Source organism: Carcharhinus amblyrhynchos, chromosome 3 (assembly GCF_965287045.1).
Source record: "Carcharhinus amblyrhynchos chromosome 3, sCarAmb.v2.hapA, whole genome shotgun sequence".
NCBI classification, from domain to species: domain Eukaryota; kingdom Metazoa; phylum Chordata; class Chondrichthyes; order Carcharhiniformes; family Carcharhinidae; genus Carcharhinus; species Carcharhinus amblyrhynchos.
This window is the reverse complement of record NC_137326.1, coordinates 30,666,845-30,680,279: the sequence shown is the minus strand read 5'-3', so window position 1 is coordinate 30,680,279 and position 13,435 is coordinate 30,666,845. Positions and strand designations below refer to the sequence as shown.

Here is a 13,435-nt window from a genome sequence, read left to right as displayed (position 1 = left end):
GCTCAAGATAATTACCCATTTGTTATATTTGAGGAAGGACTAGTCAGTGATTTGAATTAATCCAGACTATTTTGAATAGCGTCATCTGATCTGCTGTAGATAAATGGGATCTCAGCTACAACTTGAACAGTATCACTTCCCCTGCACGGAACATGCCTAGGCTGTCAAGACTAGTCCTTTCCAAGGGTGCAAACTATTACAGATTAATTCTGCCTCTGAAGTATAGTTCCTTCCACATTTAAATACATTCTGAAGTGGAGACAAGTGAAAACTTTTCAAAAATGACCTTCTCTAAAAGCAGAGGTTAACTGAGTAGATCAAAACACAAGTCTTCATGGTGCATCAACTGGACCCACATGCACTGCTGGAATTCTATTGCAAGCATGTTTTACCAGATATTATACTACCCACCTTGGGCTGAACACAAGTCTCCAATTTTGAATTAAAGAATCAAGTACTGTATTAATTTTAGAATTGAGATTTATCCAAGTTAATAATTTCCTCTCCATGTTTCATGACCTTCATTTTCTATCAATTTCAAGCCTTCCATCCATTGGCTTTTGCTTCTTTCTCAGCATTACTGCTGTAATATCCTTTGTATAGGAACATCTGTAGCCACAAGAACAATAGTGTGCAAGAGATGGACAAGGAAAGTACAAGTATCAAAAAAGGAGGGGGAATAATGAACACAGTAATGTGTGGTGATAGAAGGAAAACCTGGACATTTGTTTTAAAATTCATGTAGTGAGTATATACCTTGGATATTCTGTCTTAATAGAATAATGTTACAATAACCAAGCTTCATTATTAACATGTAACAGCATAACTAAATTCTGTATTAGAACTATGGTTCAGTTGTAGCCAATTCCCATATAGTATAACTAGTTTCAAATAAATTCTGGAAACAAATGTTTCAAGGTGGGGAAATTTTAATGATAAAGTTACAGGAGTAGATAAAAGCTTTATTCACCATTTATTTGCAAACCAAAACAAACTGAAAACTTTTAACAGAAGTGGTTGTTTATTTCATCATGTGTAATAGTTGTGACATGTCCAGATCATAAATCAAACTAGCAGAACGATGGGAATGAGCCAGCCAGTTGCAGACAATAGTTCTATTCAGCTTTATTCCCAACACTAACCAACTTCAAGGGAAGCTATTTGATGTGTTGTGTGGACATATAGTCCATTAAAACCTTTCAAATGGATATTGAGTCAAATAATTCTAGTTTGTAGTGTTTATATCCTACAATTGCAGAATGTCACTATCAAAATAACCATCAGGTGATGGAAATTCAAATTCTGCCAAGTGCAATCAAGAAGCAAAATCAATAGTTTGAAGCCTGTTGTACATTCAGTTCTTCATTTATTCTGAAGGCTAGTTTGATGGAATGTGAAACAGGATTTATTGAAGTCATCATGAATTCTAGTGAACATGCACACTTCAGCAAGAAATTGCCATAGTATAATGCATTTGTTTTAAATACCATCCCTATAGGAGGCCTGAGTGAGCCACCATACACTTTCCAGCTTTCTGAACTGCTGCAAGAAACCATTAACTTCCAATACTTGAGGCAATTTTAAATGGGCATACATTGCTACTAACAACCACCCAGTTATTGATCTCCAACAGGGTTCTACCACTAACAGTATTCAATAAAATATCTTATGAAAGCCTCATTGAAAGATTATGCACTAATGTCTAATTTATATTTTAATCTGCTTTTAGGGTTCCAATTTGTCAGGGCAGTAAACTACACATTCAAAGGAAACTCATTAATGTTCCACTTTTATTCTATGAACATAAGCATCATAGGCCAAGCAGAGGTAAGTATCACCATTAAGCCAACAAGTCAAGTAGTTTCATTCTTCTTCACTTCTCCGCTAAGCTGGAGAAACAAAATACAAGTTGCTAAAGGAAAAAACAGAACCATTACTGCAAATTCAACATTTGCCAAGCAGTTGCATAATTCAGGACAAGACACAACAGGTCTTGTGATAAGCCTGCACAAAAAAATGCAACTGTGGCACAAGCAGAATTTTATACCTACTTCTTCCATGGCCATTCATGCATTAAAGTTAAATTTGGTAAGTGAGGCCAAGGAAAGAGAATAGCTTTGTCCAATTTAATTTGAGCCAACATTTACAAGACTGTAGTTATAAAATCCATATAGTTACTCCAGTGTTTTACAAATTTTGATAGCTGCTTTTGTGGATGCAGAGCATGCACTACTCCTGCAAGTCAATATAAAACAGACGCAACAGGTGATCAACACCTTATGGTACTAAATACTTCAAAACATTTTCACAAGGTGTGCAATTTACATTAAGACAACAGCCAGAGCAAACTGCAACAGTGCAATTCTTGTCAAGTATCTACATGTTGAAATCCCCAAGAAAAAAAATCATACTGCACCCTCCCCCCACTTTCCTTTAACATTTTAAACAATGCAAATATCTTTAGCTTTTTCTTAAAAAAGACTTACAACAAAAAACCCATAGAGATAATGGACTAACCTGCTCTGAAGCAGGAAGTACCACAAGAACCCAAATCAATAGTTTGAGATTTGTTGTACATGTTTTGTTCATACATTTTAAAAGCACGTGAAACAGGAGTGGTAATCTTGCCACTCTCAATGCTACATCAACCTATATACAGCATCTCCTGTTCTCCTTGTTTAGGTCAAACATGCTTGCTGGAAAGTTGGACAATTTTGCAGATGGATTGATTAAACCCACACACTGCACCAAATTGTGATTATTTCCAATAACTCAGCTACTTTAACAACATGTTCAATACTGGACTATTTGGTTAATCCTCATGATCTGCTGGACAATCTTAAGCTATGGAAAGTTTAAAAAATTAGCCATAAGTAAAGCTTACATTAACACTGCAATGAAGTTACTGTGAAATGCCCCTAGTTGCCACAATCTGACACCTGTCAATGCACCTAACCAGCACATCTTTCAGAATGTTCAAGGAAACCTGTGCAGACATGGTGAGAATGTGCAAACTCCAGAGTGACCCAAGCCAGGAATTGAACCCAGGTCCCTGGTGCTGTGAAGCAGCAGTTCTTAGTACTGTTCCACCCATATGATTTTGGTGTTAGAAGTTTATAAAATTAGATTGTTATACTAGGTTTACCAATGGAGTTTAGATTTGGCAAAGTGGGATGGATTGGCCCCTTGATGCATAAATGTGCAGGTTAGGGGATTAGCCATGGTAAATGTGTGTGGATTACAGGAATAGGGCGTGGGTAAAATGCTCTGGAGAGTTGGTGCAGACTATATGGGCCAAATGGCTTCTTCATGCACTGTAGGGATTCTATCATAGCTGTTGAGGCATTGGTAAGCAGGAAGCTTGGGAAAGATGTTGATCTTTAACATTATAATGAATTGGTATCGTAACTGATTTGTTTAATGTGCTTGTACTTAATGAGAATATGTAGAGACAGCCAAAACATTGCCAAAATACACTAAACAGGTAGCAACATCAGTTTTGAGGGAAACAACCGCTTAAGTCACTTTTCTCAGGGCCCCCCCAAAACACTAATGTTTGCTTTTCAATGATTTATTGCATCACTCCTAACCCCAAGTGACAATTATAGGAAAAGAATTGTCATATGAAACCTATTAATGCATTAAAACAGAGCATCTGCCTTTTTGAAGGAAACAACTGCACCCAGTGCTAAATAAAAGCACTAAGCATCAAGCCCCAAGAAAGCTCCTCCAGAGAAAACACTTAGTGCAAATAGTACAAAAAAGTTGAAACCTCATTACTCCATTTGAGACCCAAGTAACATCTGACCATTGCAGATATACATTCTATATGGTGGCTGGTTGGCAAGATGGCTAGTGTGGGGTTTAGAATGTTGCCAAAAGCATGGGCTCCATTCCCATTTGAGTGGGGGTAGAGTTGAGATGTGCCTTGGAGTGTAAGAAAATGCTGAAAACAGCCAAGAAAGTGGTTCAGTCTAAAGCATCAGCAAAACAAGCTAATGACCTAGCTTGGTCCTTGGCTTACATTAATACAGCAAGTCCCTGTAAGAGCTGATTTGCCTTCTAAAGGTGTCAATAGATGGTATGAATTTCTATATGCACAATTCTAAGCTACACCAACCAGCAAAATGCAATACTTGGCTTGTCCCAAGATGCCAATCCACACAAAGGTAACAATGATAACATCTTTCCCAAGCTTCCTGCTCACCAATGCTTCAGCTATGATAGAATCCCTAGTGCTGAAGGAAGCCATTTGGCCTATATAGTCCACACCAACTTTCCAGTAGAGCATTTCACCCAGGCCTCCACCATAATCCCACACATTTAGCATGGCTAATCCCCTAACCTGCACATTTTATACACCAAGGGGGAAATTTAGCATGGCCAATCCATCCAACATGTTACACCTTTGGACTGAGGAAACCCATGCAGACACAAGGAGAACATGTAAACACCAATGTCACTCAAGGCTAGAATTGAATCTGGGTCCCTAGTGCAGTAAAGCAGCAATGCGAACCACTGTGCTGCCTATGATCCCAGGTAATGATAATTTTCACAATTCAGGTTAGAGTGGCCAGGTGGACTATTACCTGGATGACTTTGATTTGACCATACTGCAACCAGCACCCACCAGGGAACAAAGACAAGGAGTAATGTTTTTAAACATGCAACACTTCAATGGAAGACTATTCTACAAATGCAATAACTTCTGCATTAACCTTCTACTTAAGTGCTCCAAGACTGATACAAATACAAGAGGCAAACCATTAAGAAAATACAAGTTTACACTGTTCCAGGATATAGGTTTGTACTCTGGACCAAATTGGAAACCATGACACAATGGCACCCCCAAAATGACACACTTATCAAAATATCCAGTAGCTGCCAAATGGGGGAGGGGCCACCCACAAACAAGTAGCACAGCAATCCATAAAAGCAGTGTCTCCACCAAACGCATGTCACACAAAGAGGGTGCTAAATAATGAGTATAATTGGAACCAAGTACATAAGAAAATATACCCCACCTTCATTAATTATGTTTGAACTGAATGATGGTGTACACATTGCTCAGTAGCCACCATCTACTTTCACTTAAGCAGCAGCTTCCATCATCATGGCATTAGGCTTCTGAAGATAAAAAATTGCAACATAAAAAAGGCACATACCCTGGATAAGAGACCCAATTCATTTACCTTTCAAAAATCTTTCCTCCTGGGGCAGCACAATGGTTAGCACTGCTGTCTCATAACACCAGGGACCTGAGTTCAATTCCCAGCATGGGTCACTGTGTGGAGTTTGCATGTTCTCCCCATGTCGGTGTAGGTTTCCTCTAGATGCTCCAGTTTCCTCTCAGTCTGAAAGACGTGCTAGTTAGATACATTGACCCGAACAAATGGCAGTGTGGCAACTAGGGGAATTTCACAGTAACTTCATTGCAATGTTAATGCAAACCTTACTTGTGACAGTGCAGAGGGACCTCAGGGTCCTTGTGCATGAGTCACAAAAACCCAGCCTGCAGGTGCCGCAGGTGGTCAGGAAGGCTAATGGGATGCTGGCCTTCATAGCGAGGCGGATTGAATATAAAAGTAGGGAGGTCTTGCTGCAGCTGTATAGGGCATTGGTGAGGCCGCAGCTGGAGTAGTGTGCAGTTTTGGTCGCCACACTTACACAAGGATATTTTGGCCTTGGAGGGAGTGCAGAGGAGGTTTACTAGGCTGATACCGGAGTTGAGGGGGTTGAGCTATGAGGAGAGGCTGAATAAACTAGGCTTGTACTCGTTAGAGTTTAGAAGAATGAGGGGAGATCTCATTGAGACATAAGATGATGAATGGGATGGATAGTATAGAGGTGGAGAGACTCTTCCCGCTCAGAAAGGACAGTAGGACTAGGGGGCACAGCCTCAAGTTGGCAGGGGGGGGGGGCGTGCAGTTTAGAACAGAGTTGAGGAGGAACTTCTTCACTCAAAGGGTGGTGAATCTCTGGAATTCTCTGCCTGTTGAAGTGGTGGAGGCTGCCTTGCTAAATATTTTTAAGGTGCGGGTTGATGGGTTTTTGATAAGCGAGGGGATTAAGGGTTATGGGGAGAGGGTGGGAATGTGGAACTGAGGCACGACAGATCAGCCATGATCTTATTGAATGGCGGGGCAGGCTCGAGGGGCTGGATGGCCTACTCCTGCTCCTATTTCTTATGTTCTTATGTGACTAAAATTCTTCTACAGAGTAGTTGGTGACTGTCACAAAATCAGTTGTTTTCCATGTTTTCTTATTCTATTAAAGTGAACTAACCAGCTGTTTAGATGCTTCAAATATTTCATCTCTGCTTAAAACCTAAAAGAAAGAACACTTTTCTAGGAAAGTTCAGCTTGTAGAAATCAAAACAAAGCCTTCAACAGTTTTATTGGTCACAAAACTGGAGTCCAACAGAAGCAAACATTTCTGTTGATTGTTAAATGACAGTTGTTGAATACATACAGTTTCAATATATAAAAGTTAGTTGGCTGCTTGCCTCCAGCTATTTCTCAAATGGCTGCTTGCAACAAGCACATTTACAGACTGGGCTCCTTTCCACTCTTACTCAAAACCAAGCAGCCAAGAAAACCATTTACAGATATTCACCACAAGTCACACCTCAAGATTTCAATGCTACCACCAAAAGATCTTAATATTGGATCACTTAGCATTGTAGACTAGAGTTTATACTTTTTTTTGGGAATCAAGGATGAAAATTCTCATCAGCCACTGTCCCTTTCTCCCACACTCCCAGCAGCCCAAAAAACTAATTTCCAGTTTCGTCACTAAAACAGATTAGATAAATCCTCTGGGAGCAGATTAAAGGAGAAGCCCAAAAGGATATTAACTCAACTTTACTGGTTAGTTGTGGTATGAATATTAAAATATCAGGTCACAAAGTGGGGTTAAAAAAACTGTCCCTTCTCGAAGAGAAGGGTTTAATCAGTTGGTGCTTTTACATCTACCTTGGCAAAAGCATTCCAAATATTTGTTTCTTTAAAGCATATTTTGTATTTGCACCCAAAAATGCAAAAAACAGTAGCCGTGCAAAACCGCAGTAATGCAGTGGAAGTGACTGATAGCACTGCTGCCTCACAGCACCATGGACTCAGGTTCAATTCCTGGCTTGGGTCACAGACTGCACATTCTCCTGCTGTCTGCGTGGGTTTCCTCAGGATTTCTTTGCATTCATCCAGAACTGAATTAACAAGGTTCTATTTTTGCTTATGGAACAGCAAGCACCTTAGTGGAAGGAATGCTTGGGCCTCAGGGCATTATTTTCAATTAATCTGTTTGGCTAATTTTGCATAGTCAGTGAGACAGTAGGCAATGTGGCTTGAACAATCTGTTCTTTACAGCAATTGCTCCTGGATGCTGAGGTCAGGCATAGAAATCTTGACGCTTTCTCAGTCTTTTGGCTAAGTTCAAGTGTAGTATCAACATGCTGCACTTGGTTCAAGTCATTAGGTTACGTTTCAACTTCATTTGCAGCAATTTTTTAAAGCAGCATCTCGGCCTTTTGGCTAAGATGCAAATAAGATCAAGTCTTGGAGGAGGAGCTACAGCTACTCCAATCAGCTTGGATCATGTAGGTCAAGCCCAAGACAGGAGGTGAGAGCCCTGTCTTGTCAGCTTGGATCGGGAATGTCCCCACTTGTTGGGACTCTGAATTGGCTTTAATTTGACTTGATTGGATTGGAATAAAGTAAACAAAAAACCTCCAAGGATTATGAACTCATGGCAAGTTGAGAACCAGTATCTGGGTTCAACAGGGAAATCACATTGAGTCGATGCAGGTTAAATTGCAGTCATAGAGTCATGAGGTTTATGGCATGGAAATAGGCCCTTCAGCCCAACTTGTCCATGCCACCCTCTTAAAAACCCCTAAGCTAATCCCAATTGCCTGCATTTGGCCCATATCCCTCTGTACCCATTGTACCCATGCAACTAAATGCTTTTTAAAAAGTTAAAATTGTACCCACCTCAACCACCATCAGGCATGTGCAGCCTGATCATTGAAATTAACTTATGGGTTTCACTGGCTGTAAAAATGCAACTGCATGTTGTAATATTCTATTCCCATGCAGTGATAGCAAACTGAACATAGAGTGGAGGCTAAAGTAGCACTGCAGCAGCACCGTATTTTACTAGTAATAAGTTACCAAAGAATCATATTGAATTTGATGTTAACTCCATTGCTCTATCCACAGATGCTGCCAGACCAAATTTCTTTCTGCCCAGAATTCTGGCATCCATAATCCTGGCTGAATTCCGCACAACTGATTAAAGGCCCGAGTTATCCAAACTTTGTGGGAAGGATATTTAAAACATTCCCCATCTCTAACCAGAACTAAATGGAAAATCAAAGTTCCATTAGCAGACTTCTTGCTTAAAACATTTGCCAAATTTATTACCAAAATGTGCCTACTGAGCCAGTCAATAACATGGTGCATGGAAGGTGTTCAAAAGGTTGTTTATTAGAATGTTTTGGTAGGAGACCCAGTGCAAAGGTGGAGTAGGAAAATTGGAAATTTATAAAATCAGCCAACTAAATTACAAGCTCAAAAGGAATTCTCTTTTTGCAGGTATTTTAAGTACCAGTTTCCAAGACTGAACTTACAGCTGTGAGTAAAACGGTTTGACAATTATAGTCTAATAAATTTAAAGACTGAGGAGGACATTGCATTATGCCATACCACAGGGGACATGTTATTGCTCATGGCCTCAGTCACATCAGAGCAAGATTACATTTAGGGAATGGTAAAGTTTCATCACTTGTGTATCTGAATCTCTGCAGCTAAATAGATTTGTAAAGCAGCAGAAACGTCAACCTGCTTTCCTGATATCAGCTGGACAGCCTAGAAACGTAGGGATCTTTAGAACTTCCTGCCCTGCATCACCTCATGCAGACCACCACCACTGCATGCACACCAAATAATGCAGCAATATGTACACGTGTTCATAAAAAGAAAGCTTGCTTGCTGAAAATCCAGAAAGTTAATTTATTCATTGAGTCAGTTTAAGTATTTTAGACGCTATTGAACCCCAAACAATCAACTGGAACTTGAATCTTCTACACTGTCAGCATTTATTTACTTCTAGGACTTTTAGTCCTTTACTGCATAAATATTTAGTTTAGTGTCACAAGTAGGCTTACACTTACACTTCAATTAAGTTACTATGAAAATCCTAGTCACCACACTGGCACCTGTTTAGGTACACCTTGGGAGAATTTAGCATGGCCAATGCACCCAACCAGCACATCTTTTGTATTGTAGAAGGAAGAGGAGATGGTTAAAAGTAGTACAGCAGCACAGTGGTTAGCACTGCTGCCTCACTGCACCAGGGACCTCGGTTCAATTCCCAGCTTGGATCACTGTGTGGAGTCTGTGCATTTCTCCCTGCGTCTGTGTGTTTCCTCCCATACACCAAAGATGGATGGATTAGGTGGACTGGCCATGAGAAATTGTTCCTCAGTGTCAAGGAGATTAGCAGGGTAAATGAGGGGTTACAGGGATAGAGCAGGGAAGGGGATTGTGGTTGATGCAGACTTGATGGGCTGAACAGCCCAGCTCTGTACGATTCTAAAAGTTCAATGATCACATCTATGGATTCAGCAGGTTTTGACTTGTAAATTCTCATCCTCAAGCAAGTCCATAACTCTGATCAAATTGTTTACTTTGAATTCTGCAACTAAGTCATTGGATAGAGCAATCGAGAAAAACATAATTGATTCAAAAGTAGTTGCTATTAGTCTCCAGTAACCATAACAAGGAATAATTCAGACAGGACCATACAGGTAATGCAGGCATCTTGGTGGTGGTGGTGACAGGGAGGGGGGTCCAGCCATTTATATAGCACTACAAGAATAAGCTTCCTGGGGAGTTAGTCATTACGATTTAATAGAGCTTTATTATCAGAATTTCTGGATCTTTAATGCAGGTTAAATGACAAAGCATCCTTAAAGAGTAGGCTACAAACTGCAAAGTTAGATATCTTGTACAATGAAGGAAATCCTAGAGCCCACAAGTTGCAGTATCTAACCAATGAGTGGCTGTTATAGTTGTTCTTGAGTTGTCACTTGAGACCCATGGAGTAATATAAAATTAGAGCTTCAAGGTTCAGAAGAAAAACGTCTCTGCATCCAGTTAGTTCTGAAAGTACTGCAACAATTTACAGTAGTTTTCTACTAGACAATGAATGCCTTGAACAGGATTTTGGTATTCCCTTCCCATCAAGGTTCAGTTATTTTAAGCTTTCAACAACTCAAAACATTCAGATGAGAAAGAGGCATCTGCTGGATTTACTAGTAGCTAGTAATGTTATTGGCAACTTCAGAAACAAGATTAAAAACCAAAAGAAAAATCATATGTCTTTCAAAATCCAAACAGGTTAAGCTTGGGCACTACAAGTCTAAATATTTACTTTATGGCTCAAAGTTCAGTCATGAAAAGGAAAAAACCTTCCCTAACCTATGAGATCAGCAAGGTGGGCTAGCATTGACCACTAATGCTTTGCACACTTGTCCTTCTCCAAGGATCATACCTGTGCATAGAATCCCTACAGTGCAGAGGGGATATTTGGCCCATTGAGTCTGCACTGACCTGACAAAGCATCTTAAAACCATTCCCTCACCATTCCTGTAAACCACTTATTTCCCATGGATAGTCTATCTAACCTACACATCTTGGGACACTAAAGGGGCAATTTAGCATGGCCAATCCAGTTCAGCTACGCATCTTTGGACCGGAGTTCAAAGCAATTGATGAACAAGTTCAGCTGAGGGCAGAAAACATGAGACAAAGTAATTGACTAAACAAAGTGACTTTTACACCAAATGACAGAAGTGAGTCTAGTAGACAGCTGGTGTAACTTGCTACCTGGGACATCAGGTATGAATCCTCAAGAGGCCTGAGCTATGAATGAAGTCTTACATCTGGTGGAACGATGGATCAATTATGTCTGATGGTAGCAGTGATGTCATGTTTTACAGTGGCTTTGTGTTACTCATCATAATGAACTGTTCACTGCATCTCTCCTAGATAAGTACTTGAATCAGTTATTTATAACCAAGTTAATCCTTTGGTCGGGGGTGAAAATGGGGGGAAAAATTCATCAGGAGGTCTGTTGATCAAGATAACATGGCCAAGTCGAGTTCAAAATCAAATCTATTTCTGTAAATGCAATATTCACACTGCAGCAATCCATTTAGTTGGACTTGATCACAAAAATAGATTCAAGGGGGTATAACCAGTCATTCCCTACACTGACATGGTCAAAGTCATACTTCTGACCTCTTGGTTTAGCCATCTTACAACTTTTAAAAAAATAAAGGTCAGACTGCAATTTACTGGAGAGTTTGCACATTTTTTCCCCAGGCTATCAAAACTCTACACAAGGATTTCTCAACACTAAGTTTTGCAGCTTTTAACAAGCTTCCACACAAGACAATCAGCTGATCTAAAATAAGAATCACAGAGCAGATTGGAGTATCAATATTTCATACACAAATTCCTTGTGTAATGTCATGGGTCAACTATTGCCAATGAATTAAAAAGCAAACAACTTGGGTCATTCAGGTTTTCAGTGTCACCAGCAGAAGGCTAGTTTTCCAGATCACACCCTCCAGCTAATCTTTAACCAAAAGTTTGGCTCATTGTTTAACAGCAGATAAAAGCAAGCTTAAAAAAGGCAGCAATTGAAACGACTAAAGTTCAACTGCTTACCAGTTGAAAAAAATGCTCAAATGACATACATTTCCCAACAGTAATATGCCTCACAAATCCACACAATGACATATCACTGTTGACAGAGGGAAAATAACATGCATAAACCATCTCTTCCTCCCCCCCACCCCGCCCCAAAGTTGTTTCATATTAATCAGAACTCAAAACAGATTGAGAGATTGTAGGAGAGGCAGGAGCAATTCAGTCACTTATAGGAGTGAGAATGAGAATCCAAGTCTGCACCTGAAGGTACCACACCCTACTCAATAAATAGCTACAGGCCAGACAGAAAAAGAGAACTAAATTATTCCACATTTAGAGCAGCTAAATTTAATGTATATTTTTAAAAGTGGGATACAATTGTTCAAGCTTCCTATTCACACTTCAAAGCAAACCCTCTTAGAAACTATTTCAGCTGGGTCAGTGGCTATGAATCCCACCCCCACACAAAGGAGAATATTTCCAAAATCAGAGTGGGGATATGGAGAACTGAACTTGGCGATCGAGCATTTCAAACTTTTGGAAATTAATACAAGCAACAAACCGCTGAGCAATGTCTTCACAGCAAAGCCAGGAATAAAATACAATGCAGCATGTGCAGAAAAAGCGAGGCAGTTTGAAATTCTCAATAATAAATCCACGGGCTTGTGTGTGGGGGAAAAAGATTTAAAAAACAAGTTGCCATGGTGACGATATAAGGCTCAGGTTCACTAAAGCTGAAGGCTCTGGTTGCCCAAGAATCGAACAAATAATAAAAAATAAAATCTCAGACGTACCTTGTGGAACAAGGACAACTTTTGGTCTAAGTTTATTCATACGGCTAGAGACAATCCTCTGAGGAGGGGAGTTTTTAAACCAGATAGGGAGGGAAAAAGGGACTCACCGATAGAGACCAGCTTGATGTTCTCCTTGTCGAGGAACTCGAGCGCCACGGACACATTCTCCAGCTGCATCTGCCTGAAGGTGGGTCTCTGGTGGTACTTGCGGTACATTCGCTTCTGGCTCAGCACCTCGAGCAGGGCAATGAGGCGCAGGCCGTCCGCCAGGTCACTCTGCAGGTTGTGGATGCGTTTGTTCACACACTTCAGGTGCTCATTGCACCAGCGGGTGAAGGTGTTCTGCTGAATCCGCTTCCATGGAGCGTCGTCCGCCAAGTCCTTCTCGGTGACCGGCATCTCGGCGTCTTTGTCCCCCTGCTGTTGCTGCCGCGACTGCAAATGCTGCTCTGGCTCCCTCCTCTGCACATGCGTGCTCATACTGCCGCCGCCTCCTTTATAAAGCCTCTGTACACTTCCGGGAGTCTGTCTGCCCACAGCTTCACTGTTAGAGAGGGAGGGACGAGGGACAGACAGGGTTACAAAAGATTAAAAAGTCTGCGGTCACGTATCAACACACTCAAGAGCAGCTTCTTCCCTGCTGCCATCAAAACATTTGAATGGACCTATCATGTTAAGTTGATCTTTCTCTACACCTTAGCTGTGTCCGTAACACTAAATTCTGCACCCTCTCCTTTCCTTCTCCCCTGTGTACTCTATGAACGGTATGCTTTGTCTGTATAGCGCACTGATCTTTCCCTATATCCTAACTATTAATGTAACACTATGTTCTACACTGTTCTTTCCTTCTCTATGTACGGTATGCTTTGTCTGTATAGCATGCAAGGAACAATACTTTTCACTGTTTACCAATGCATGTGACAA

The 13,435-nt window shown here is 40.6% G+C and overlaps 1 protein-coding gene across 2 annotated transcripts in view; it reads right to left on the bottom strand.

Moving 5' to 3' along the window:
• LOC145338281 (filamin-B-like) overlaps nt 1–12,992 on the bottom strand; it is a 109,015-nt gene extending 96,023 nt beyond the window's left edge. The window contains exon 1 of one of the 2 annotated variants that reach the window (XM_080182901.1): nt 12,619–12,992. In XM_080182901.1, the coding sequence (XP_080039027.1) occupies nt 12,619–12,991 (373 nt within the window). In that variant the 5' untranslated portion in view covers nt 12,992. The remainder of the gene's footprint in view (nt 1–12,618) is intronic. The other variant, XM_080182902.1, reaches the window with a different exon arrangement.
• Between the last annotated feature and the right edge of the window lie 443 nt (nt 12,993–13,435).